Source organism: Thermobia domestica, chromosome 13, assembly GCF_964235325.1.
Source record: "Thermobia domestica chromosome 13, izTheDome1.hap1.1, whole genome shotgun sequence".
In the NCBI taxonomy this organism is placed as follows: domain Eukaryota; kingdom Metazoa; phylum Arthropoda; class Insecta; order Zygentoma; family Lepismatidae; genus Thermobia; species Thermobia domestica.
Window position 1 is genome coordinate 59,219,457 of NC_137466.1, and position 27,194 is coordinate 59,246,650.

Sequence of the window (27,194 nt, forward strand, 5' to 3'; positions counted from 1 at the left end):
TGATTTTATCGTTTTGCTTATTTAGAACACTAAAGTACTAACCGATCATAGAACTTAGTTTTCTAACAGCTGTGTTAACTACCAAAATTGTGTCACGAGAAGTCGCTGGTCACACTTATGCACAATTGTCCTTCCTGTTTGATTTAACATGATTACCGTGAGTGTTAAATAGTACATACAGCTCTTAATTATTTCTTTTAGGTATCTGCTAACAATATAAAAGACATAACATAATATGTTAATTTACCTCCATTTTATGTTTTCTTTTCCAGTGCGAAATTGACAGAACTTCTTCCCAATGGGACCAATCTATGGAACATCTCTCGCTGAATACTTTAGTCTTGGATTCAATGTGTTCTCTTCCCTTACATAAAACGAATTTTCATCTCCGATCTGCATTATTTATTCTATTTACAATTTACAACGAGAGACTCAGTACATGGCATATGCAATATTTTATTTTAATGGCAATTTATGCTACTTCTGTAATGAAAAGTCAATCAATTAAGGCCAAAAAGTCAATCAATTATGGCACCACCGCAATGGATTTTGTGCGCTCGTGGTATGTTTTTATACAACCTACAAGCGCACACATTTTCTTGTTTGTGCGCTCCCGGCCTATGGCCGAAGTTACAGTGTTTGAATACTAATGAGTAGACATCGGCTTTTTAGTTTCCAAAAAATATAAATATTAAGCATTTAAAATAGACGTTCATAAATTAGGCCTCAAAGAGGAAAAGTGAGACACAAATATACCATGAAAACTGCTCTTCTAGCTAATAAAACTTAATAAAAGCGACGTCTGACCAAATTATTAGTGATAAGTGTTTGTTTTGGTCAGATACCCAGATTTTTCGCTCACAAAATTTTTAAAAACTTTTTATAGAATTTCGCTTAAAATTAGCATGATACAAGAAAGAAATAGGCAGATCACTAAACTACATATTTATAAGGTAGATAAAACAGACATTATAGACCATAACTTAGGATACAAATGCACATACAACTTAATTTACTGACATCGTTAAGGAGCTTTCTACGCTAAGTCCGATGTCTATCAATGTGTAATATGGTACAATATATAAAGGTTATGCAATAATTGCATTCCATTTTTTTTTTCATAAACTTTATTTAGCAAAAATTCTTACAAATGAGATGGAGAATAGGAAACAAAGTTAATGAACCTAGTTGAATGTCTATTCTTCCTCTCCATAATCACATTTCAAATTGTATTTAATCTGAGCGTCACCTACTACACTGATACATCCAATGAGTGCTCCTATAAGAAACTGGAATGGACAGCTAATATCATGAAGAACTTGTCAACTTTAAAAATGAAATCAAAATTATGTGTTATTGTGGATAAAATATTACAGGTTAAAATACTCAAAATCTGAACCAGATCTCTACTCACCGGGCCAAAGGACTTTATCTCTCTAAATTATACCATACGTTGGCTTAAAATTACCTTGAAATATTCAGTTCTGAACTTAATATACTGTTGTCCTGTGAAGTTTATTATGGACTGGCCTCCTGAAATGCTACTGGCTAGGGTCCTAGTCTGAAATCTTATGGAATTATATCCGTTCAATTATACAGTATTCTATAGACGTTACTCCTTTTTGAACTTGCAGGTGTATTCGGCCTGTATTATCTTGTTTTTAAATTTCGATGATACATAACCTTGATTCAACTTCAACTTTTGTTTCGTAGAAAGCACGAGACCAAACTACATGTTTTTAAGTTTCCACGTCATTGAGCCCAAATTCATTATTCTCTTCTCGTTTGTCGGTTAACAAGAACTTCAAATTTTACACATGTCTGCAATAGTTAAAATAAAGATCAGTCCATCTCTGATAGCTCAGTTGTGTTATCAGGGTTGTTCCATGCTGCAGTTGGTGTTTGTGCTATTTTAAATTGTACAAGAACCACCAAATAAGTAACCAGTGTGCTTAAAAGCTGAAAAAGAAAAAAATGTGTACAAGTTAAAGTATTTTAAATAACATTACATAATTTCTTAACTTAAACGCTTTAAATTATGATGTGTATGTAATTTGATACTCTTATATTGTATCGTGTTGCCAGTAAGTGTTATGATTCTTCTTTCTCTTGTAAAATTGGCAGAACTTTTCAGCTACTGTTGTATGAGATGGATCCGATAGACAGGTTTACACAATATTTGGACCACAAACACCTTCGTTAGGTATCGAAACCAAGACAATGCATACAGAAAGTACGATCAAAACCACTCGGTTACTCGTGAGAGCAAATCTTTCATGGTTGTTCAGCGTAATAAAGCATATATTCCCATTTTCGCATTTTTTTCTCCCTGTTTCTTTATGTGAGATGCAACAAAATTGTGTGTCTGTATGCACAGCCTACTAGATGCTCTATACCAGGGCCATTGAACTCATATTTGGCTAAGAAAAAATATCTCCTGCGTTTCTTAAATCACTCATAGAGACCTGCCCTCCTAACAAACTTCTTAGCAGTGTTATGAACTCTAAACCATTGTTCGTAGGTTTCCTTAAGAAAGTTTCCCTCGACTGACACAAAAGTTTCCCTTTTCTTATCAAATTTTTCCCTAATTTGAGTGTCCAATTCCTGTCACAGAAGCTATGTGATAAGATTAATTTAACTATATTAAACAAATGTCAATCAAATTTGTTTTATTCATTTATTTCTATTTTCTTCTTTCGTTTTCTTACTTTTCATTCACTTTTTTTTTCACAGAAATATACATACAAATACACTCATAACGATGGCTGCAAATGGTGCTACTTCGAAGACAGACAAGTAAACTATTCTTATTGTATTGGTTTATTTCTGAAGAAAAAAGGAAAATTTAAGCATTTATATTCGTCAATCAGTAAGCGCGAGAAATTCCCAGATTTTCACGTTTTATCGAAATATTTCCTTTTTCCCTTTTTGCTAAACTTACCTATGAAATTTCCCTAGATTAGGAAAATTTCCCTGAAGCTACGAACACTGCTTTAAACTATAATCAGAAAACATTCACAATTTTTAAAACGGCGAAGAATCGTGATTGTACTTGATATTCATACGATATACTTTGAACCAGCCCAAAATCAGGCAGTGACTGAAATAACTATGCTTATATACGTGCTTTGAGAAAAGCATTGGTTGATTAATTAAGAACAAACACTCGTAACCAGCTCGATAAATTCGTAGAAGTTTACTACCAGAGAATTTCGTTAATGTTTCCGAAGCAAAATGTCACCAATAAAAAGAAATCTGGCTTTTTAGTCATACTTTCATCCCAAAATTTGCATAGCAAAAGTGTATCATGAGCATCCCGTCGCTACATGGTTAGCATACAAGTCAGTACACGAGATCCTGGTTCAACTTTCTCATGATCAGGAAGGAGCTCATGGTTTGTATTTCAAGTTAAGCTCTAGGTCCACTTTTCATATAGTCTCGGAGCTAAAAGAGACGCTAAACTCCAGAAACAGCCAACCAGCCAAAGGTGTCTCATGAAAAAGGAGCGAACTTTTATAAAGGGTTTACGGCCTTATTTTAGGAAGCAGCTCATTCACATCACTTTGAAAAGCTTTGAATTCAGAATTGTAAGATTTGTTCCAAAAGCTTAATTTTACATCTTTCAGATCACTCTTGCAAGGCTTATTCATAAATTATTGTTTCTACGTTTGTAACTAAGCCTTTTAAAAAAGTGATAGATAGACAGGACAAATAAATAAATAAATAAATAAATAGGCAAGAGACTGCTTACATTTTGTTTAATAAGTTCTCTTTGAAACCAAATTTCGTTAAAAGCATTGTGCTTTCCTAACCAAACATTTAACTGAATAGTGTGTAAACAAAGATGAAAGTTTTCATTTGTCTCTCTCTCTGTGTGTGTGTGTGTGTGTGTGGCCAAAGACAGTGTCATATAGTATCGTTGTAGTATTTAAAGAACATGATATTCTTAAGTCGTAAAATTTCGTTAAATATCAAGAAACGTTACCTATCTCAAATCACGAGATAATACGCATTTTGGAAAGTACAGATGAAGAAAGATGCCGAGAATAAGCTAAGAATAATGCTACTACTTTAAAAAATAAATAAATAAATAAAAGATGGTTTGGAATTTAACGTTGTTTTCAGTATCGCATTCACATGAGACGAGGACCTACAGCTAAACGTTGGATTAGAACTACATGAACTCTTATGGAGAATCGAACCTAGATTTCCAGTTCAGAAAGCATACATGATAATAATGTAGTTACAAGGGAAGTTTTTTGTAATAAGTAGAGACGGAACTTTTTCGATAATGCGATATGTGTGAAACAAAAAAAATGCGAATATGTTTCAGGAAACCTCAAACCTTTCATTTCAGGGCCAGAAATCACGTTTATATTATCGCGAATTTTTGCAAAATTCGGCAATACTTGAGATAAATGCGAATGAACGTGAAAAAGTGAAATCCTTGCTAATTATTGCTAATAATAACTAAAAAGCGAATTTACAATATTATTTAACTTAAAAATCGTTGCATTTTACCGAAAACATGCACGGTAATAAAATTAAGTTCTCCGTGAAATCCGTAAGCTTGCATGGCGTGATGTCACTTTCTGGGATTTTCAACACTTCTTTATGCGTCACTAAGGCCAGTCGTGATCCTTATGCTCACCTTATTATCGGGAAAAAGAAAAACTAGCGAAATAAGTTAGAGCTAGCTCAAGCAGAAAAATTTGGGTCTGCTACTACAGAGTTAATTTTAAAAAAGGTAGCGCTTCGCACCAGGCGGAAGTTGAAATAAAGTAGAAAACATGCGTATCAAAACTATTGATGAAGTCACAAAATTACACGCAAGCAAGTGACGAGAATTCTCTGTGGAGAGTTTATGGAAAGCTCTGCGAGTTATTTGATTCAGAAACTGTTCCACTTCATAAATATATAGACATCAGCAAAACTGAACTGTTCTTTGAATCGTTAACTGTGTTTTGTCGTGAAGATATTCATGATCTGTTGGTTGCTTACCGTGAATTTAAAAGAAAGGTTATTGAAGTTCTCAACAGTGAGGATAAGGAAGTTGACATTGTATAATTGTTAAACAGTTTAAAAGTTAACCACAGGTCATTTGCTGTCAGCTTGTTACGTTCAATATGGTTGCCAGTCTCGAGTGTTGATGCCGAGAGGTTCTTTTCCAGGTATAATATGATTGTTAATTATACAGGAGAACAAAATTAAAAGAAGAACTGGTAATGTCTTGCTGCATGTTGTCCTTTAACTAAGGATGACGTTAGAGGAAGTGTTTAAATTTTTCCCGACGGTTGACAAAACATGGCTCAATGAGACGCTGTGGTAAATTTTAAAACATAGGGTGGCAACCCTGGTTGCTCGGAAAGTTTATTTGGCTCTTTTATTTTATACTTTCATATACCATATATATAAACTACATTTCAAAGTAAGTATAATACAAAATTGATTTATATGTTTCTGAGACCTTGTGTTTCTGGTAACGTTTGTGAAACTTATGTTTCAGTTAAAGTGTTAATTTCTGTATTACAGTGAACACATTAGGTAGAATGTGCACATAATTAAGGTATATCCTCATTTTTTTTATTAAATACACCTTACTATCAAAAATGTTCTGTTTACAAGTACCATATTTAAAAAAAAAAGCTTGTGGTATATTATTAAAAAAATACGACATAAATGCAAAAATTGTGATAATTGATGCTACAAAATATCAAAATTATTACGAAAAAGTTTCGTCTGTAGTAATAGGGTATAATGCCACTATTTACAGATAAGTATAATGAATTTTTCGGGTTACGTCTTACACTATTTACGCTGCACTAAGGTCCCAGTTGTGTCTCGTTTTGGGCATCAATACTTTTACTGTACCATTTCTTTCATTAGTGTTGTTTATCTATCTATTTCTCAACTTCTACTCTATCTATTTCAGTTCGCAGAAAGTAATATTAAAACTGTTCAGTTTAACGTACTACGATTATGCCTGTTACGCTAAGAGAGATGATGATTTATGCAAGGGAATAATGGTGGACGAATTGGTAGACTGAGAATTGTAACGCCTGTGTCCGCCCAATTCCCTAAATGAACCCAAAATAAACAATTTTAAAAAAATAAAAATAATTTATTTTGAACTCGTTCACAAACAGTGTTTCTTCCAAACATGTTTTTGGGCGGCACTGCCCCCCCGGAGCTCTAAGAGTGCTCCCCCGGAGGAGACCAAAATAATACGTCTATAATATAATAATAAATAGAATAGTACCAGCAGTACCCCCCGGAATACTAAGTGTGCCTCCCCGGAACATTCTTTCTGAAAGAAGCACTGTTCAAAAAATATCCCGGCAGACGAAACTACGTAGGATGGAACGAGCTCCATGATGTACCTCAGAGCAAAATTGCATAATGATCCAACCTTCCTTTTACAAAGCGAATAAATTTTAATCAACAAAATAAACACAAAAGATCAAAAATAAGTAACAGTTTTATGAAATAAAAACGCACAGGTTACGGACTGTGAGTATGTAATAATACGTTAGATTATTAATATTCACAAATTAGCATGACACAATTGTAATTTCGAAAAACCGAACTTCTATCCTAGATTCAACAATCATTGCATCAACTAGGCTATAAAAAAATAGCCCTAACTGTATATATATTACTTTATATATACAGATTATATATATGTAGATTATCAATAGTCCTAGCCTGAAAAATTGTTACTAACGCAAAATCTGAGTATTCAATCAATCTAAATTGATCAACCGTCTTCCATTTTAACATCTGGATTATTTAATCAAAAACAAATGCCTAACAAATTCTTAAACAATTTCTAATGTATACTCAAATGTAATCAATCTCGATTTTTTTTATTTAATCCAAAAATCTCAATTAACTTTATGCTCAACCTGGTAAATTCAGAATCAGACAGATGTCTCCAACAAACCAATGTCATAAATTTTTAATTTAATTCTTTAACATTATCATCTCTAAATAGAATCATTTCAAATAAATTATGTCACAATATCTCGTAATAACGTCTTTTAAGACTGGAAAAGAATTCGGCGTAAAAGAGATCTTATGTAAACTAACAATCAAAAATCTCCTGTGGAAAGAAAACACTACCGAAAATGAGTTAGGCATTAAGTAGGGTAGGAAATAAGGAAATTGGATCATTAATTGTATTACTGTTCCAGTGTATAAAATTCTGTAGTTTGGGGGGTAGAGGGTAGAAAAGCTCGTTGCATAAAAAGAAAGATCACTGATTTGAAACTTAAGAAACAACAAAGGCCAACGAAAATTGGATCGAGTAAGGAATATCGTGGAAGGAAACTGGAGTATCCGGAGAAAACCCGCAGACACGATGTTGTTCACCACAAACTTACTTGGGTGGGGATCGAACCAGGCACACCAGAGATAAGCGCTCTACCACTGAGCCACTGTGCCCTCCTCCTACCTTTTGAGTTTCAAATTAATGTTAGGGAGGATCGCTAGCTTTAGACAACGCACAACATCACTAGTATTCTATAATTAGCATTTAATGAAAAAACAAATGTTCAAAAATGTGACCTCGTACGAACTGAGCAAAATCTTCATGCGGTGTCTTCGAGGAAATCTAGATGATTATTTTGTAAATCTAAAATTGATGCTGTATGACAGTTACGTCACTAATTAAAATGAAAATGATGCTGAAGTAAACTCGAATCAAGCTTTCCGTTATGATATTAGAAAGATTTGGCACCTTGTATATCCCATCGTCATTAGGGATGCGCTCGAGTCGAGACATGTCTCGAATCTCGACTCGACTCGACTCGAATTCGAGTCGAGATTCGAGTCGAGACACACTTTGTAAAATTCGAGACGAGTCGAGACAAACGCATTTCTCGACTCGAATTTTCGAGTCGAGACTCGAGTCGAGTCGAGACAGCTGGTAAAAATCTCGACTCGACTCGAATGTCTCGAAAATTTTTCTATAATTTTTAATATTATTTTGAAGAAAGTGCTCGATCAGAAACACTCGGCACGAGAATTTCGGAAACTGCAGGACTTGTCAGGTGTTCAAGGAGTGCTATGGTGATTGTCTTCAGCAAGTGGTGAAACCAAGGGGAAAAGACGTCCAAATGTCGAGGGGTTGTGTGCCCCACCTCATTACAGATGTCGAACCTCGTAGGCTGGGCAGACTGGTAAAACGGAACAGGCGGCGAACTGCGTCAGAACTAAGATCAGAGTTTAATGCTGGGCAAAGTACAAGTGTGTCTCAACTAGTGTTGTCAAATTTCCGGAAATTTTGAACCTGTTTTTTTTTTAAAAAAAACGTTTTTTCGATTTTCCGGAAAAATTGAAAAAATAAATATGTTTGTATTAGGTTAATTTTACTAGTAATGATATCTCTTTTTTTTTTCAAACACGCGAAAAATTTAAGTTCAAAAATTTCAATATTGCGAATATTAAAAAATAGCACTCGAAAATAAAACTATTCCAATTATTATCTATATATTAAAATACTAGATTTACGCGTATATGTTTCTCCTCACAGAAAAGTTTATATGTTTGTTTCCAATCCTTTCAACAATGAGATCTCGAACCCACAAGTTCTAGAAACGTGCCGTTTTCATTTGTCGATTCCAAATTTTATGTAAATTGTCCAGTTCTAATTGAATATTTTTATATTAAAAAAACATGGCCATTAGTTCTTTATTACATTTATAGGGGTACACAAGAAGTACTGTGGGGGCGCGGTGACTCAGTGGTAGGGCGTTCACTTCCTGTGCATGGGGTCCCTGGTTCGATCCCAGATCGCGCCGTGTGGACTTTGTGGTGGACAAACACCATGCTCGTGGGTTTTCTCGGGGTTCTCCCGTTTCCTTCCACTTTCTTCATTCCACCATTTCATTCATTTCTCATCACCGTCTCCTTTAGCCTAACCGCCATAACCGTGGGACGTAAAACTAAAGATTTCATTTCACTAGAAGTACTGAAATTTCTGAAAAAGTAAAGCATCATACCCTACGAGTTATATATCCCAACACCACATAGTTGTATATAGGGGTTGTATATCTGTCAGACGTTTGTTTCATGGCCAAATGATAATGAAAACGAAGGATAACCATTTCTCCAGTCTAAGATTAATCTTCATTGTTTGGAGAGGGTTTTTTTCAATAAACACCGTTTATCACTGACATAATTAATTGTGTGTGTACTTTATTTACTTATTAAATAATGCATGCAATTGCATGCATACACGATATGGGCATTCAGTAAATGGATACTTGAATATTTGAATTCAATTATCTATACAAGCCGGCTACGAATCTTTTGTCCAAACTACTCTTTGGGATGAGCTTCTTACCAGATGTGTAGCCTACCGAAGGACCACACATATGTTATCGAAACTATTGTGCTATTGTTTTTTTTTTTTTTATGCTTTGGCAGAAAGTTCTGTAGATATCGAAGCCCGCCAGTGAAGCCATATCTAGCATCTTGGTGCTAGATCTAGCATAATTCACTCCCATTTAGCATATAACATCTTGACTTCAGCATCTTGGCAAAATCTCATTCTTTCCTCTGGAGAACAGAAAAAGAACGAAAATTTAGATGGCTCACTGACCGTTGGGAATTATTCCTTAGTTAAAGCGATGGTTGGAGTAATAAAACCAGTTAGTATTTCCGCTGTTGTATTGTTGAATTCACAGAAATGTTCAAAAATAAGCAAAACGTGACTCTGTACAGCTCACAGATGACGAGAAGAACCTTAAAACAGGGGAAGCGGGGAAAGGTTAACGACACGGTCAAGTCCATTTTCAGTTTTTGAGGTGTGGTCTATACTTAGATGTCTGCTACTCCAGGTAGTTATCTATGTGCTATTCCGTGATGTCATTTGAAACCCCCATGCGGAAGGTGGGCGAGCCCATACCTACGTCACACTACTTCTGCTAGGGTTCTTCTCGTCATCTGTGAGCTATACAAGATGTTTACTTACCCATAGTTTTATTATTGTCAACTGAACCCTGAGTGTCTAGGATGTTTCAGTCCCTTCTCACTTTACAACTTGAGAGGGGAGGGGGTATGACCGCTAAAAGAAATGCTTCAGTGCTGCGTCGGAAGCGGCATGTTTTGTATATATTTCTTAAAATATTATCCATTCTTAAAGTATAAATTTCCCCTTCCTCCTCTGATTCTCTTTCCAATACAGAAATGAAGAAAGAACCCTGAACCCTCCCGAAAATGCAAAAATGAATGATGCATACAAATAACAAATCTGTGGATGAATCAAATAATGCAGATACATGAGAAGATGATGATGAAGATAACAATGCTTGATGCAGCGCAGTCCACCACATGTAAATAGATTTGAAGGGTTCATATTTGTGTATGTGTACGTGTGTATGTACTTGTTTCTGAGTATTTATATGCGCGTGTGTCTTGTAATTGTTATATTAGTATCCACTGGATTAAGTGAAAGTATAAAATGGATTTGATGACTGCCAAATTGACGTCACCTTGGTAAGTCATTATTCTTTAATATTTAGTAATATTAAATTAGATTATAGTTTAGCGTCGTTTTCAGGAGCAAAGCTCTACAAGACGTGAACGTACAGTTTAACGTCGGATTTGAAACACATGAGCTCCTACCATGAATCAAACCTCGTTCGAGAAAGGCGCATACGCTAACCATATAGCAACGGGGAGCTCAACATTTAGTGATATGTATATTAAGTTGTAAAATTATATTCGTTTAATTTTCACTAATACAATCTTCACAATGTAAAGCATTCGCTAGGCACGTTATCTTGTTTAAAAACAAAAAGCCTATCTCTTATGTTTCCGTCTCGAGGTTGGACTGCGGGATGATAGAAATCCGAAAGAGATGTTTTTATTATATTTTGTACAGTAGATCTGCTCCTTCATAATCTCCGTGTTTGATAATAATGAACCTCCCTGGCTCACGTATACGTAATATAACAAACCATGCACATTAAATGCAAGACTAATATAGCAAACATTGAAGATGCCCCCTAGAAAATTTTCTTCGACCGCCCATATCTGGAGGTACACAATTTCGCAACTCAGTGGATACGATGTGGATGTATTCAAAGTCTACTGATTTACCCATAAAATTTAAATTTTATAAAAATATTCTCAGTGAATACTAACCTGAGGAGAACTATTTTTTTAAATCCGAACGCAAAAGGAGTTTTTTATTTTTTCACCAGGTCTCGGTAATCATCCGGTACGAAAACTGAAGTTTCTACAAGTGTTTCCCCAGCAATTTTTTTGAGAAAGGGGTCCTCCAGGAGCGTTATTTAGGGTGTAATTCCTGCGTTTGTTATATACATATATAGATATAGATAGATATAAATATAGATATACTGTGTATATGTATAAAGATAAGTAGGAGCGGGTCTTTAAAATTAGTTCGGAAAGACAATATGAAAATCTGGCATAATTTGCAAGAATCTATCTAGTCTAATATAAATAAAATAAATAGTTTGTTTGTGTTTGTCTGTCTGTATGCAGCCTGGGGACCAGACGAGTGGACCGAGAGTTACCAAATTTTAGTCAGGGGTACCCTGGCCCAGGCCCCAGATCAAGACGAATCTTTTTTTTTTAAATTCGAACCAGGGGGTCTCAGGGTGCGCTTACAGGGACATGTAAAACTGGTAGAAAATGGCCGATATTACTGTCGAATTCAGTTTTCGCGGTCGCTGAAATCAATGGTGAAACTCTGATCACATTAACTTACAAATTCACCCTATTCGGGCCGGTGGTCACCGGAGGGGGGGGGGTCGGATACCGAGACATGTAAAAGTAATCCAAAATGACCGATATTAGTGTCAAATCCATAGTTTTCGCGGTCACTAATATCGATGGTGACACTTCTATTTGCGATGATTTGCAAATTAAGCTATAATTGTATGCAGGCCGGGAAAAAATATGGGCCCACGGTTATGCCAGTTAGGCTAAAGGAGACGGTGATGATGAGAGATGAGTGAAAGGGTGGAATGAAGAAAGGGGGAGGAAACGGGAGAACCCCGAGAAAACCCACGCACACGGTGTTTGTACACCACAAATTTCACTTGGCAGGGGCTGGGATCGAACCCGGGACCCCAAGCACCAGAGGTGAACGCTCTACCACTGAGCCACCGCGGCCCTCAATAAGGTTGGAAGCTCGTCAGTCATGGCGGGAGGTGGCACATGCCATAGGAGTGGCACAGAGTGTGATTTCCCGATTGTGGAATCGATTTCAAACAACTGGAAATGTTCAAAGAAGACAAGGACAGGGCCGTCCACTAGCAACCAAAGCCAGAGACGATCGTTATCTCTTGTTAACAGCCCGTCGAAACCGGCGTCAGAATACAACTCTGCTGCCGCGAGCCTTCCGAACAACAACAGGACGCACAGTATCTACTCAAACGGTCCGCAATCGCCTTCGAGAAGGTGGTCTCTACGCACGTAGGCCTATGGTGTGTGTCCCATTAACTGCATGACACCGTGTTGATCGAAGAGCGTAGGCGGAGGAACATCGTGGGTGGGGACGCAATGAATGGGGCAATGTTTTGTTCTCTGACGAGTTTCGATTCAGTGTAGAGTCTGATAATCGACGTGTTCTCATCTGGAGAGAGTGTGGAACACGACACAATCCCATGTTTGTGCGAGAAACATCCCAGTATCATGGTGGTGTACTGATGGTGTAGGCAGGAATCAGCATTGGTGGGCGTACTGAGCTCCACATCATCCGAAATGGCTCTTTGACGGCTCTCAGATATAGGGATGAGATCACGAAAACTCTTGTTCTTCCTTATGCTGGTGCCATTGGTGATTCGTTCCTTTTTATGGATGACAATACTCGTCCTCACATAGCTCGGTTAGTGGATGAGATGCTGGATGCTGAGGGTATCGCTCGGATGAAGTGGCCAGCATGCTCTCCGGATCTCGTTCCAATTGAGCATGTCTGGATAATGCTTGGCAGACGAATTGCTGCTAGGCCAGTAAATCCAACAACTATTCCAGAGCTGGAAGTCGCTCTACTGGATGAGTGGCACAACATCCCCCAAGAACTCATCGATAATCTGATTGAATCCATGCCACGCAGGTGCGAGGCCCTGTTGGCTATTCGAAGTGATCATATGACATATTAAGGAACAATCAGTGTTGTTGCCTTGCCTGTTTGTGAGCAGTTCGAGAGGTGCACACATAACCCACTTGTGTCATGAGCCATGTGAACAAGGTTTTCCGTGCCCCAACACCAGTATGTGCCCCATTTTTCTACTGTATCTTAAAGCATTCCTTCTTGTATGATAATATGAGTCAAACACAAGCTTATTCCTACACTATCTTAAGGTCTTGTGTGATATTTCAGCTGAACCCCTAATTTTTTTGAGCATTATATACAGTATATATATATATATATATATATATATATATATATATATATATATATATATATATATATATATATAGTGGCGGATCCAGGATATGATCAAGGGAGGGGCTAAACCATAGTTTGCAGTTTTATCCAGTGTAAAGCAGGATTGAAGCCCATTTTATGCAGTGTATACTTGAGTGTGAAGGGGGAGGCTATAGCCCCCTTGGATCCGCCTCTGTATATATATACATGATCGAAAATGGCCTCGAATCCATACTCGCAGAAATGAACAGAAGATGCCGTTTAAATCCACAAATTCAGCCTCATTAGTACTCTAAGGAGGATGGTGACATGTAAAGATAATTGAAAATTATCGATATGAATGTCAAATTCATAGTTTTGGGGCTCCACAAGTTCATTGGTGACAGTTTTGGTGCCCTTTGTGTCCAAAAATGAAACGTATTCTCCCCGTGCGAATAACGGATATTCTGCTAGTCTGTAATAACTAACGGAAGTTTCATTTAATATATTTCTCGCTGCTCAAATTTACTCACTTGTGCGGTATATGTGTGTAAAGTAGAATTAAAACCTGTTGCTCTAAGTATTTTTCCGTTAGCGAAAACATTGTATATATACACTAGGACGTCGATAATCCTAACGTCAAAAATCCGAACGCGGTCCCTAGAAGGTTTTTACATTTTGTCTTAACGCTAGCGATAAACAAACAATAGCGTGTCCATCGACGTTGTGAAGTCAATGTTTTTACAAAAGTTCATTTATATGTAATTGTTTGTCATGTATTTTTATTTTTATTTTTTCTTAGGCCTATAAGTTTTAAGTGTGACTTAGAGTACAAGCAAGTTCTTCAGAAACATTAAATGTAAGTAGCCTTACTTGCGGTATTGTAATTACTGTATGTACTGAATAACCACTGTATCGATAGAAGAACATACCGTACAGTATATGTAAGCCTAAAAGATATTTTCTTGGTCATTTTCGAAAATCCGAACAATTTGAAAATCCGAATACCTGTAGTCCCAATTAGTTCGGATTTCCCACTTCCCACTGTATGTTGCAGACATGTTACAGCAAGTAAGATCACTAGCATCAGGCCAACAAATAGTTTTTAAACTACATTTTCCTGTTTTTGCCAATATTTCCGAACAAATGATTTTTTCTAATGGTTTCAAAATTTCCGGAATTTTACATAGAACAATGAAGATATCTCTATGAAATATATGTTTGATTTAACATATTAACTAAAATGATTCTGTGATTAACAAGAATGATGATTCTGATCATACCCAAATTTTCCGTTTTTTCCTCAGCTCGAGAAAACAGTAAAAAAAAACTGTTTTTTACCCAAAATTTCCGTTTTTATCACAGGCCTTCACAACACTAGTCTGAACACACAGTGCACCGAACACTCCTAACGATGGCGAATGTTAACACCACGACATCAGCAACTATAACTGAAATGAACACGTGACCACCGCCACTAGACCTTGGCACAATGGCAGAGCGTTGCATTGTCTGATGAATCCCGATATCTTCTTCATCATGACGATGTGAGGGTGTGAATCCGTCGTGTTCAAAGGGAACAGCTCCTTGACATCTGTACTGCGAGACGGAGACAAACTGGCTGCGGCTTAATTATTATCTAGGGAACATTCAGGTGAGCATTCATGTGTCCAGTGGAGCTCGAGCAAAGCACCATGACGGCCAATGTGTCGCACGCTGCTTGCAGACTACGTACACCCCCTTCATGACGGCCATGTTTTCCATCGGTAGTGGAATTTTTCGACAAAATAATGCACCATGTCACAAGGCCAGGAGTGTGATGGAGTGGTTCGAGGAACACAGGAGCGAGTTCCAAGTGATGTGCTGGTCCCCAAACTCTCCGGATCTGAACCCAATCGATCACATCTGGGATGTGATTGAACGTAACGTGAGGGTGCATCACCCCCTACCCGGAATTTACGGAAATTAGATGACCTGTGTGTGCATATGTGGTGCCAACTCTCTCCAGCGACCCACCGAGGAACATTGCGACCATGCCAAGACGCGTTGCCGTTGTTATTCGTGCCAAAAGGTGGACATACTAACAATTAAGTAGGTAGTCATAACGGTCTGGCTGATGTGTGTGTATATTTTAACTCGTATATTTTGTCTCGACTCGAATTTCGAGACGTCTCGACTCGAATTCGAGTCGAGTCGAGACAGAGACTGTCGAGTCGAGACACGAGTCGAGACAGCACCATATTTTCGAGTCGAGACACGAGTCGAGACAACATTTTCTCGAGACGAGTCGAGACAGGCTTAAATCTCGACTCGACTCGACTCGAGCGCATCCCTAATCGTCATTAACAAATCATATATAAATAATTTCCTTTAACTAAAACTAAGAACTTCTGGTTCTTATTGAAACGTTTAGGTTGCGAGCGGAGCAAGCAAGAAAACTTTTAACAGGGCGCCGCGTCGTTTACTCATTTCCAACATTTTTCCTTTCTTCTTGCTCGTTTGGCGCCCCGTTGCTATCAGCGCCTGGGGCACAACCCCGCTCTCCTCCCCCTAGCTACGGCACTGCACGCACATTTAGCGCTGAAAAGTCATTATTTTTTTAAAAAAATGAAATCACTGGAAGTACTACAACATTAAATAAACGTTCACGTATACTTACAGATGTGAGGAATGCTCTGTTTATAACAACATAATTTCCTAGAGAAAAATATGGCCGACGGTTGTTGATAATGTCCAGGAATATTTGGATCTGCAATAATAATAACAATAACATGACATTTGGATATTGGTTTAATCTACAGATCTATATTTGCAAATACAGTATAATGGTGTTCTCTGACTTTGTCTAACACTTTATCAGGTATCATACACAAATTAAAATTACATCCACCTAATTTATATGAAATACGAATTCGCTTCGTTTCATTTTCATTTCGCCTAACGATCTTGCGAAAGAGAAAATAATTTCGTATCATTAATGCAAGGCCTCTAGAAAAACTTCTTTTAAAAAACTAAGTTTTCCACGACTTTTTTTTTTTTTTTTTTTTTTTGCTACAAAAATTTTGGGCTTTTCTAACAAGGAACGGACATGAACCTGTCATTCGAATATCCGAATCGAACCTAGTCCATTCGATAAATATAACAGATATTCATGCACAAAAAATTAACTGCCATGGACAATGGAGTAAATCCCTGGGGCCCATGAACCCTGTTAGCATAAAGAAAATCGTATACTCGCAATGAAATAGCTATTGTATCAACCTGTTCATTGGAAAGTCATGGTTTATAGTTCATTCTCTTCAGTATGAAACAAGCTTTCCAGAGATGCTATGTATCGGGGCCCATAACGTACTTAAACAGGGAAAATTGGGAGAACATCGGGAAAATTCTCTCCAGAAATTCCTTCCATCGATTTTGGACCCCTTCGGAGTGGCCGTGGATAAAAGTATACAATCCAAATGCACCTCGAAAAATACTATAGGGGATAAGAAATGTGTGTACCAAATTTCGTGTTGATAGACATAATAGATATAAGGAGAGAGCGTGTATTGGTATACAAACTTTTCCTTTATATCTATTCCGTCTATATTTCCAGAGGGATCCAAAGTTGATGGGAGGGATTTCTAGAGGGAATTTTCTCGACATTCTCCCAATTTTCTCTGTTCAAGTACGTTATGGGCCATAATTCATAGCACTTCTGAAAAGCTTGTTTCATGCTGAAGAGAATGAACTACAGTGAAACCTCTACTAACGGACACCTGTATAAAGCGGACACCTCCCATAACGGACATATTTTGTATTCCCCAAAACACTGTAATAGGAAAAAACATATTGGCAAACCTCTCTAAAGCGGACACTCTCTAGTACGGACACGGACAGTTTTTCTTGTCTTTTATAGGTATTATTTACCTCCGTGTTACGGACACTTTCTCTAGAAACAAGTTGTGGTAGAGCGTTCACCTCTGGTGCTTGGGGTCCCGGGTTCGATCCGAGCCCCCGCCAAGTGGGCTTTGTGGTGGACAAACACCGTGTGCGTGGGTTTTCTCGGGGTTCTCCCGTTTCCTCCCACTTTCTTCATTCCACCATTTCATTCTTCACTCATCATCACCGTCTCCTTTAGCCTAACCGGCATAACCATGGGACGTAAAACTCAAAGATTTCATTTCATTTTTTCTAGAAACAAGTTGGAAGGTGTAGTAAAAATACACTTTTAGTAATTCATACGTATGTCACCAAGGAAGAACATGTGGGTGTGACAACATTTTGCCTCCTCAACTGTCTGTTCAGCAACCCAGAGGAAGGGTCTCTGTTTCACAACACCCTTATATCCTTTGCTTGCATTCCACTCTCACCCAACCTTTTTCAGAAACAAAAGTAATTGACAGTTGCCCACTGTTTGAGATGACACATCATTCTACTGTCCCGCTGGAATCTCTAACCAAACAAAAGACAAGTTTGGTATTTTTGACCACGGTACGCATATTGTCTTTTATAAAAGTCATTGGTGGACTGCAATTAACTCACAAATTAAAGCAGCACACCGAAAACGTAGTAAGTAGTGATAAGTGTAAGGTGCAGAGAACTATAACATCATATTCCCATGTTGTGCCTCGAATTGGATGGCGCAAGATAATGCAGGTACAGTAACTTTTTGGCAATATTCATAAATGCGTGATTCATGCAAAAATACTTTTTCTAATTGCATATTACCTTGTTTATTAATTTACGTAAGAAAATATTGAAACCTCTCTATAGCGGACAATTTTTGATTCCCCACGGCTGTCCGTTTTAGGGAGGTTTCGCTGTATAAACAATGACTTTCCAGTGAACAGGTTTATACAATAGCTATTTCATTTCGAGTATACGATTTTTTTTTACACTAACAGGGTTAATGGGCCCCAGGGACTTACTCCATTGTCCATGACAGTTAATTTTTTATGCATGAATATCTTTGTTATGTTTATCGAATGGACTAGGTTTGATTCGGATGTCCGGATGACACATTCATGTCCGTTGCTTGTAAGTATTTCAGTCTTAATGTAAAAGTAACACTATGTTTCATCTTTCTTACTCTCTCATAACACGAAAAAAAAAAACTTTTAATTACTGTATGTTGAAGAAAAAGAATGAAAAATTCCTTTACCTCGGTACTTCCATAAACTTGTAACGATGAATTCTATAAAAGTACAATCAAAATTATTTTATATTAGTCATTAATCTGTTCAGCTTGGCACGACTATTTTTATGCGCTTTATTATTTATATATTTTCTGATTTTTTAAAGCGCTTTTATTATTTGCTGTCTTTTAATGCTTCATTCAAAAGACGGTTTATACATGTTGATAAAAGTTTTTAAATGGAGAAATATTTAATGTAAATTTTCCACCACAAATGAAGAAAGATAACGGATAACCATAAATTTGCTCCTCCAAAAATCTTTTACACATATTGGATACTCCTAGTTTTAATCTTATTATCTGCAAAGCCCACAAACGTACCTGTTACAGATATAGTTACAAACCGTTTGAATTAGTTTTACCCACGAGACGAGACATATTTTTTATGATGAGATATGAGACGAGACAAAAGCAACATGTACATATTTCTATACGAGATATCATGCTTACACTGAGAAAAAATCGTATGTGGCTTACGTAAAATCGTATGTTACATTTGTAAATCCTGTACTTTTTGGACTTAACGTTCAGCAAACGTATAACTGAAAATGCATGTTTTATACTACTTTCTGTATAAGTGTTCCATCTGTACATACTTTCCGTATGAAACATTGTAGGCGGTCAGGATCTCACGTACAAATGGACGTATGTAACATATAGCTGACGAAGGTAACATACATATATGTGTGTAATATAAGGAAAACTTAGATATCAGACATCTTGCAACGGCATGATGTAACATCTAAGAGCAGTGCCTATGTAGCATATGGATAACGTGAGCTCAGTACTGATTTCTGTAGTAAGCAAGAGGATTTGGTATATTTGTATAATATACCACTGTCCGGAGAACAGATTTTTCTCAGTGTACCACATCTTTTGGTGGCAAGACAACTTTTTAACTTTTGTCTCTCAGGCAAACAGTCCGTATACGAAATCCTCAATATATTTTAGTCCCGAACAGGGTGAAATCAAGACTAGGAGAAAGAAATCAGATCAGTGTAGACCTGAACTACTCAAGATAAATGTTAACCTCTTCTAGTTTCATTTCACTCTACTATTTTTCTGTTCTTAAAATTATAACTGTAAAACAAAAGCTTTAAATAAAAAACAATGCTTTTATGAAATGCACTGAAAAGGATTTTTATGGGAAAAATTTGGAAATTGGATTAAGTCTAATTGGAATTGATTGATTTTAATGGTTTATAGTACACTACTTTCACGATATTCATAAAATGCCTAATACTTTTAGTCTTATTCCATTTTTTTAATTTATCCCGTAAAAAAGTTTCTTTTTAGTACATTTTTAAAACAAGTATTGTTTCTGAAATTTATTGCAATCGTTCCTTGAATCTTAGGAACGGGATGTTGCAGTAGATATACTACTATTTAATTGAAGCATTTCCACATTGCAGTGAAACCGAGAAAAACGAAGAAAACTGTAGTCTGCTGGCATCTACAGTAATGTTCCGCTCAGAGTTTGCCAGTATACTAATGTCATATCTTGAGCAATGGAGACAGTGTATGCCAGTTCCAGTGTGTATGTCAGTTAAGTTCTGTAGAGCATAATTTCACTGGTAAACTCAGTAAATTCAAAAATGTGTCAAACAGCATTATTCGGAGGAATGCTTCAGTTATTAAGTAATAAATTTTGACTATGTGTTTTACGATGTTTCAAACTTGTCTGTATCAACTCCTAGTCGTCTGCAACTCAACGAACTTCTCTGAGATTTGAGTTGTATAAGCAGCAGGTGTTCCACAAGTACTTCTAAATAATTAATGATATATTAAAACGACATGCTACAGCAAAAATTATCTGAAAATATTGCATTGCCGTTAAGTTTATGTATCTGTACAAACGTTTAGAGCTCTACCTAGGTAGTTAGTATGGAAATATGCGTGAAATTTAAGATTTAAGATTTAACTCTTAACAAACAACCATGCAGAAAAGTAACCTTATAAAAGCATTGTAATTTAGAGAATACTTTCTTTTTTATCTATGCTATTGGCTTTCAAGTTAGCTTATTCGAAAAAGAATGAGATAGAATGTGTATAATTACCTCTCGCTCCGTTGCATCCTCGAGATCTGTTAGTTGGAATTCCTGTAGTTGGTCTTCTACAGCATGCCCAGCCTATAGAAAAGTTCATAATCCTATTAGTACACTTTTACAATATAATCTAACAAAGATAATGGGTTATATAGATAGATAGATAGGATCTATGCAATGTACATGATTGGAAGATAATTCGGCGTGTGAGTTTGTGACATCAGTGTGTTTCTTAATTACCTAATACAAATTAGTCTATTTCAAGAAAATATATAGCCTAACAATTGCTTATTAGTACAGAAATCTATTGTAACACATATTGTTATGTTCCTTTGTATATATTTAGTATAAATGGCAAAATGAAGATTTTCATTATTCTTATTACAGGTAATCATCGACTTAGTTCACCCGTTCTGGTTTCAAGAGTTTTCAGTTATTACCGGTTGTACAATTTAGGTTAGATAATTATTATCATTATCAACGATCTATAGCTATAATGAAATAAAAAAAATAACAGTAATAACATCATAATAATATATATATTTGTAATATAGAAGGAAATTACTATTACTATAGAAGGAAAAAACATTATACCAAGGTAGAAATATAAACACTTTTGTATACGACAGCAGCGAATAATGATACAGTGTAACACATCCTAAATCGTCGGCCTAACGTTGATCAAAATGGTATTTTATTCTGTACTGAAAGCTTTATCAACCTACTTCAAATCACGACTCCTATTTTATCACATCCTCTTGCCAGCGACCTCCCTTAAGTAATTTCCAGCTTATTACAAACCCGAAATTTACTCATGGGGGCCACAGACAAGATTTTGATTATTGCTGCTTATCGCTTAGTACAACCCTTACTCATATATACAACTTTGCAAAAAATGCTCCAAATTTTTCTTGTATTTTCAATATGCACGTTTACACCAGTTTCGTTGCGCTTTTATTCCAATTCAGGAGCTTATTCTCAAAAGGGAATGCTTATTTGTTTTTGTTGCGAAAACAACAACAAGAAGTCTTCGAACTCTCATATTGTGAAGTCGTGCTCTTGTGAAGTCTTCGAACACTCATAAGAAACTTATATATGAACCAACAAGTAAGTGTGGAATAGAAGAAGAAATGACAGAAAAAAATGTAATTGGAAGGGGAGTTCGACAAGTATCTTGTCTCTCGCCAACATTATTTAATATCTATCTAGAAGAGATAGGGAAAAGGTACCTGCAGAATGAAGACGGTATTTTAGTAGTTGCAGAGAATGTGACTTTCGTTGCGGAATTTGAAAAGAAAATTAATTATATGTTAGAAGACTTGTGGTAGAGGAAGGGCTGCGAAGAGTATGGGATGAAAATAAACTTTAGAAATACTGAAGCGATGATAATTGTAACGAAGCAGTCGGTATCAAATATAGATTTAGGAGTGGAAAAAGTAGAATATGCAGTTAGTTTTCGATACTTGGGTAGTGTTAAAATACGAGGATACGAGGATATAATAAAGAATACGAGTGGTGAAAGAGACATTTAGGAGAAGAAAAATATACTTTGTGGATCCTACATGATTTTGGAATCTCTTTGGGAATAAATTTCACAACTACTAATTTTACAGTATAAGTGAATGAATAAGGTGAATGTATTTCCTTTTGATAGAAGCGACTAACTTTGCACTTTGATTTCTATCAAAATTCCTTCCGTTTGCATAAGCCCCGTTCCATAATCCGTCAGAAGTTGTCCCAGAGATTCACACACCGTTATAGGTGAATTTCGCATAAAACTGGAAATGAGAATTTTCCCCTTTTAAAAATAAGTTCCTCAATCGGAACAAAAGAGCAACGAAAGTGGTTTAAAAAAACTGTGCCTCTCCTCTAATATTTATTTGTTTAATATTCTTTGCTTTTATTTGACAATAAACATGAAAATAAAAATGTCAATAAACATAAGAAAATTTATATATTTCACCTCCCTTCTCAACCCCCATGTGATCCTCTCGCTGCTCTAGGTTGAGAAACTCTGCTGTACCGTATAGTAGATTATCCGCCTGAGTTACGGGCCACGCAGTCGGAACCCAGGTCGGTCGTAAGTCCACGAATATCTGCATTGTAATTATTCTATCATCAGTGGTATCGTAGTTCTTCATTATAGTGTATAAATAGATTATTATTAGTTTAGCGTTTAATTGGGAAAGCTTTGAGACATGCCAATTGATTATCCCTTTGGGGATCTTGGCTTTTTGGGCTATTTTTTAGACTTGTCAGTCAAGCAACTACTGCATCGTCACTATTTATCCTAGGATCATGGTTCATACCTCATTCTCTTTAGAATAGAGCTGGCTTTCAAGTGGTACCACTTGCATGCTCATACCATATACCAGAAGCGGGAAAAAATGTCGAAGTGAAAATTTCGGAGAGAAAAATTTTTTTCTCGAATTTTGGCCCCCCTGGACCCCCCCCCCCCATGTGTGAACGTAGCCATCTAAAAAAATCTGATAAATAGTACTTGGTATACTGAATGTGTGTGCCAAATTTCAAGTTTCTATCTTGAATAGTAAGAGCGGGAGAAATTTTATCAAAAATTCCCACGATGCCCCAAATTACCACAAAACACTATGATCTCAGGGAAAAAATTTCCTGAGACATCCCTAATTAGCCTAGGGACATGTGTCGCCCATATTCTCTTCTGAATAGAACTGCCTTTCAGGCGGTACCATTCACATGTCTCCATCATGTATCTAAGGCGGGAAATTCCAGAAAAAAGGGATTTTTTGGTCTAAATTTCCCTTTTTTCAACTTTTAGCCCCTCTGTACCCCCCCCCCTGATTTAACGCAGAAATCTGAAAAAAATCTGTTAAATGCTACTCGGTGGACTGAATGTTTGTGCACAATTTCAATCTTCTAGGTGCAAAAATAAGCCCGCCAAAAAAAAAGAAAAAATCAGAAAATTCCCCATGTTACCCTATACAGAAGTATATATTTTAAAAAATTCACTGAGACGTCCCTAATTACCCTAGAATAATAATTCGACCGTCATTCTCTTCATAATGGAACTGCCTTTCAGACGGTATGACGCATGTGGCTCCATCATGTATGTGAGGCGGGAAAATGACGAGAAACGGGATTTTGGGGGTAAAAATATCCATTTTTTCACCCCTTTGCCCCTCTGGTTCCCCCTGTTTTAGCACTGACATCGGAACAAAAACTCTGGTAAATACTACTCGGTGGACTGAATGTTTGTGCAAAATTTCAATCTTCTAAGTGAAAAAATAAGCCCGCCAAAAAATAATGAACATAGGCTTCATAAGGGAAAATTTCCATTTCAAAATTATGACGTCATCACCTCCTATGTCTGGACGCAGGACGGTCTGAAACCATACGTAATGTCTTCTACAATGCATCTGGACTTGAAAAACAAACAAAAAAAAACCCGGACGGAAAAGCTCAAATAGAAGAGAAATAACGCAATGTACCATGAAAAATGCGTATCGTACAAAATGTACGAAAAGATCCCCTAAGGGTTATACATTACAGCGACCTGAACACAATAAGATTCTAGAGAATAAGTTCCGATGCGTTGTTTTCGAGCAAATCGAGGAGAAAGAACTCATTTTTATGCCCTAAAAATATGTTGTTCGTTTCCAATAGTAGTTGATAGTCTTGATTCTGGTGGAAAATATTCTATATTTATTTATATTTTATACTGTATAAAGCAACATAATATATGTATTCTTGTTTTTGCCTTCTCTTAATGGTAAGAAGTAACGCACATATAATTAGTAATGTTAATAAAAGATAATATCCTTGTTGAACGAACTTCCTTTTCAGTTACACTGTCATTTCTTATTTTATTCTAGCTTCCTGGCGTTGTTCATATGTTTGCCATGAGTCCTCGAACTTCCCATTCCATCTCAAGACTACCTTCACTATCATTAAAATGTCCCAGTTCACCGGTGAACTCCAGTACACGCAAATGGGGAATTAAATTACTTAAATCTTATAATTATATTTTTGTAATCTAGCTATTGCTATCTATAAAATTCTCTTTTTTGTTATGTTAATATTTCATGTCTTTAATTTTTCCTTAATGATGTTGAATACCAGCGCCATCTTTGCTTTTAATCCATTGCTATAGTATACGGGGAATATTTTTTCCAATTTTTTTTAACGAACTATAATGTTATTTTTTTTTATTTTATTTATTTCTTCTATTTAAATGTCCCTCGTTTTGTGAAAATTAAATTTTCTTGCACATAATTTTAATATTTAATTATCAAATTTAATTTATGCAAAATCTAATTTTTACATAATGGAAATCCATTCACTTCAAATTAATTCACTTTAGATGAAATTTGATATCAAAGTTTTTCACTCTATTCATCGGTTTATTTATTTATTTATTTATTTATTTATTTATTTATTTTCAGTTGAAGTTAACTAACATCTTCTATCCCCACCAAGCTATATGAGAAGAGATCTTAAGTTCAAAGTGAGCTCTGAATCACATTTCACTGTACTGTAAATTGATACCGGAACAACGAGCATATTTGTTTGTTTATTTAAAGTTTAACTTTTCGTTGGGATCGGAGCTGTATGAGGAAAGATTTACAACTTAGAATGAAATCTGAATTGCATGTGCCCCACCTAGGATAACGAACATAGAAGTTGTAATGCTGACTACTCGTCTATCCCAGAGCACATAACCGTTGTTCATAATTTGAAACAAAACTACGTATTGTGAATCAACTACGCACTCGATTTTTTAAAAAATGTATAGTAATTAATATTAATTAAAAGATTAACTAGAATAGTCTTTGGTGCGAGGGGTCCCTGGTTCAATCCCATACAATGATGATTTCAAGAGTGACCCGGGGACACGGTATCCAAGAACTTCTATTTAGTCTGTATTACCAGTATTTTTATAGTGCTTTACACTCCCTGTAAATTGAAATACCCCCCCCCGGGGGAAAATTACTGAAATCATCATTTGTCTCAGGTTATATGAGTTTATGGTGCCCATGTGTTTTCTCTGAGTTCTCTTGTTTCCTCCCACATTTTCATTCTATCAACGCCTATCATAATGATTTACTCTTATTATAAATCCGTTCCCTTAACCCTGTAAAGCATAAAACGTAGGACATGTAACTCAAAGACTGTCTAAAATAAAACTCAGTTTAGTATTTTGTGAAGCACTTAAGATAAGTTCTAAGCATATGCACTTACCTCTTCCGTCACCTGATGTGCACAGTTAACCGCCAAATGCATTTGAATAACGAAGAGGAAAGTCATAGTACCAAACCCCAAATGCTTCAAGTTTAAGCAATTGTCCAGCAGACCAGAGAAGAAAGCATACAGGCACAGCGTAAGCATTAAAATGCATCCTAAGAAGTGGAAAAGGTATTGGAAACACAGAACACTCCCTGTTTCCTCAATTAAGCGACACAGCTGAAGCCACAGACCCCTGTAACGACGTAACGTGTGAACAAAGAAACATCCTGAACTGTCTGATAACACACTCCTCAACTGTTCGGTGTAAATTTTACATGTTTCAATAAGCGACCAACATATTAAAGTCCATAATATGTCAACAAAAATACTCAAAGACATTGAATAACAGAAAGTTAATTTGTGCCAGGTGTCCAGCTTTGCGAACACAAAATGTTGTTGAGTACCGGCCAACAGTACGAGAACAGGCGTGCTAAGTATCATCAGCCATGCCTTTCTCCTCTGGTGAAGCACTAAACATTTCCCAGTTGTCTTGAAAAATAATGTCTCTACCTCATACCAATGTTTCAAGTAATCTGCTATATTCTTACTTTTACATAAAAATGTGACCAAATGCACATGAGGCATTATAAAGTATGTTAGCCTAATGGCGTCGTAAACCATATCATCAAAATTCCTATCTTTAGCTCCAATAAGATCCAGGACACTTCTTGAGAAGTATATAGATAATGCCAGGTAACCGATATAATGGAGAAAGGTCACCAAAGATAGCAATGAACATTTAGCGAACGTAAAAACACCAGCTGCTGTATGAAGAATTGGAAAACAGCCGGTTATTCGAAGAACCACAAAGATCGGCTTTAACTCATGATAAAACACATCAGATACTGTTTCCATATCTTTCACTTTAACTTCCTTGCAACTCCGACCGCTACAGTTTCTCGAACGTGATTGGGTAAAGAAACATTTGATAGTGGTATCGTTAAACCACATGTTAATATCGTAGTTTGTAATATAATAGAAGAAGTTATAAAATTTCTTTCACACAAAACAGTGAACGACTATGCTCAAATTGTCTTCTTTGTCCAAATGAGACAAGAAGACACGTCTTCATGTGATGACCACACCCAAAAGACAAGCAAATTATCCTAAGTATCTTAGCGTTTCGTACATACATGAGGGAATATTAAATTGATGTTTTCGTGATGAAAAATTATCCACACACACACACACAAGAGAGAGAAAGAGACAGACATATAGATGTTGTATCTTGATAATATGTGTACTCGTCTGTGACAACTCATGCAGAAGTCTATTTGCAAATTAACAAAACGACATTTGAATATTTTTCCCTTTCTCTCGCTTTTGA

The 27,194-nt window shown here is 36.3% G+C and overlaps 2 protein-coding genes across 2 annotated transcripts in view; one reads left to right on the forward strand and one right to left on the reverse strand.

Moving 5' to 3' along the window:
- LOC145668157 (trypsin-1-like) overlaps window positions 1-27,194 on the forward strand; it is a 131,132-nt gene that overhangs the window by 12,073 nt on the left and 91,865 nt on the right. The gene's annotated exons all lie outside the window — the stretch shown is intronic.
- On the reverse strand, window positions 282-26,818 carry LOC145669065 (gustatory and odorant receptor 22-like). The gene is made up of 4 exons (XM_081737424.1): window positions 25,823-26,818; window positions 20,618-20,689; window positions 16,044-16,133; window positions 282-1,959 (listed from the first exon to the last, which is right to left on the reverse strand). Exons 1-4 carry the CDS (start codon window positions 26,816-26,818, stop codon window positions 1,843-1,845), a joined length of 1,275 nt encoding a protein of 424 aa, XP_081593550.1. The 3' UTR covers window positions 282-1,842.

Bases quoted from the DNA above. Each gene is read 5' to 3' on its own strand.
- LOC145669065 (XM_081737424.1), bottom strand. From the start codon at position 26,818: ATGTGGTTTAACGATACCACTATCAAATGTTTCTTTACCCAATCACGT. The intron at 20,690-25,822 runs GTAAGTGCATAT...ACTTTTCTATAG, and splicing joins CACATCAGGTGACGGAAGAG to GCTGGGCATGCTGTAGAAGA. The intron at 16,134-20,617 runs GTAATTATACAC...TTATTATTGCAG, and splicing joins AGGATGCAACGGAGCGAGAG to ATCCAAATATTCCTGGACAT.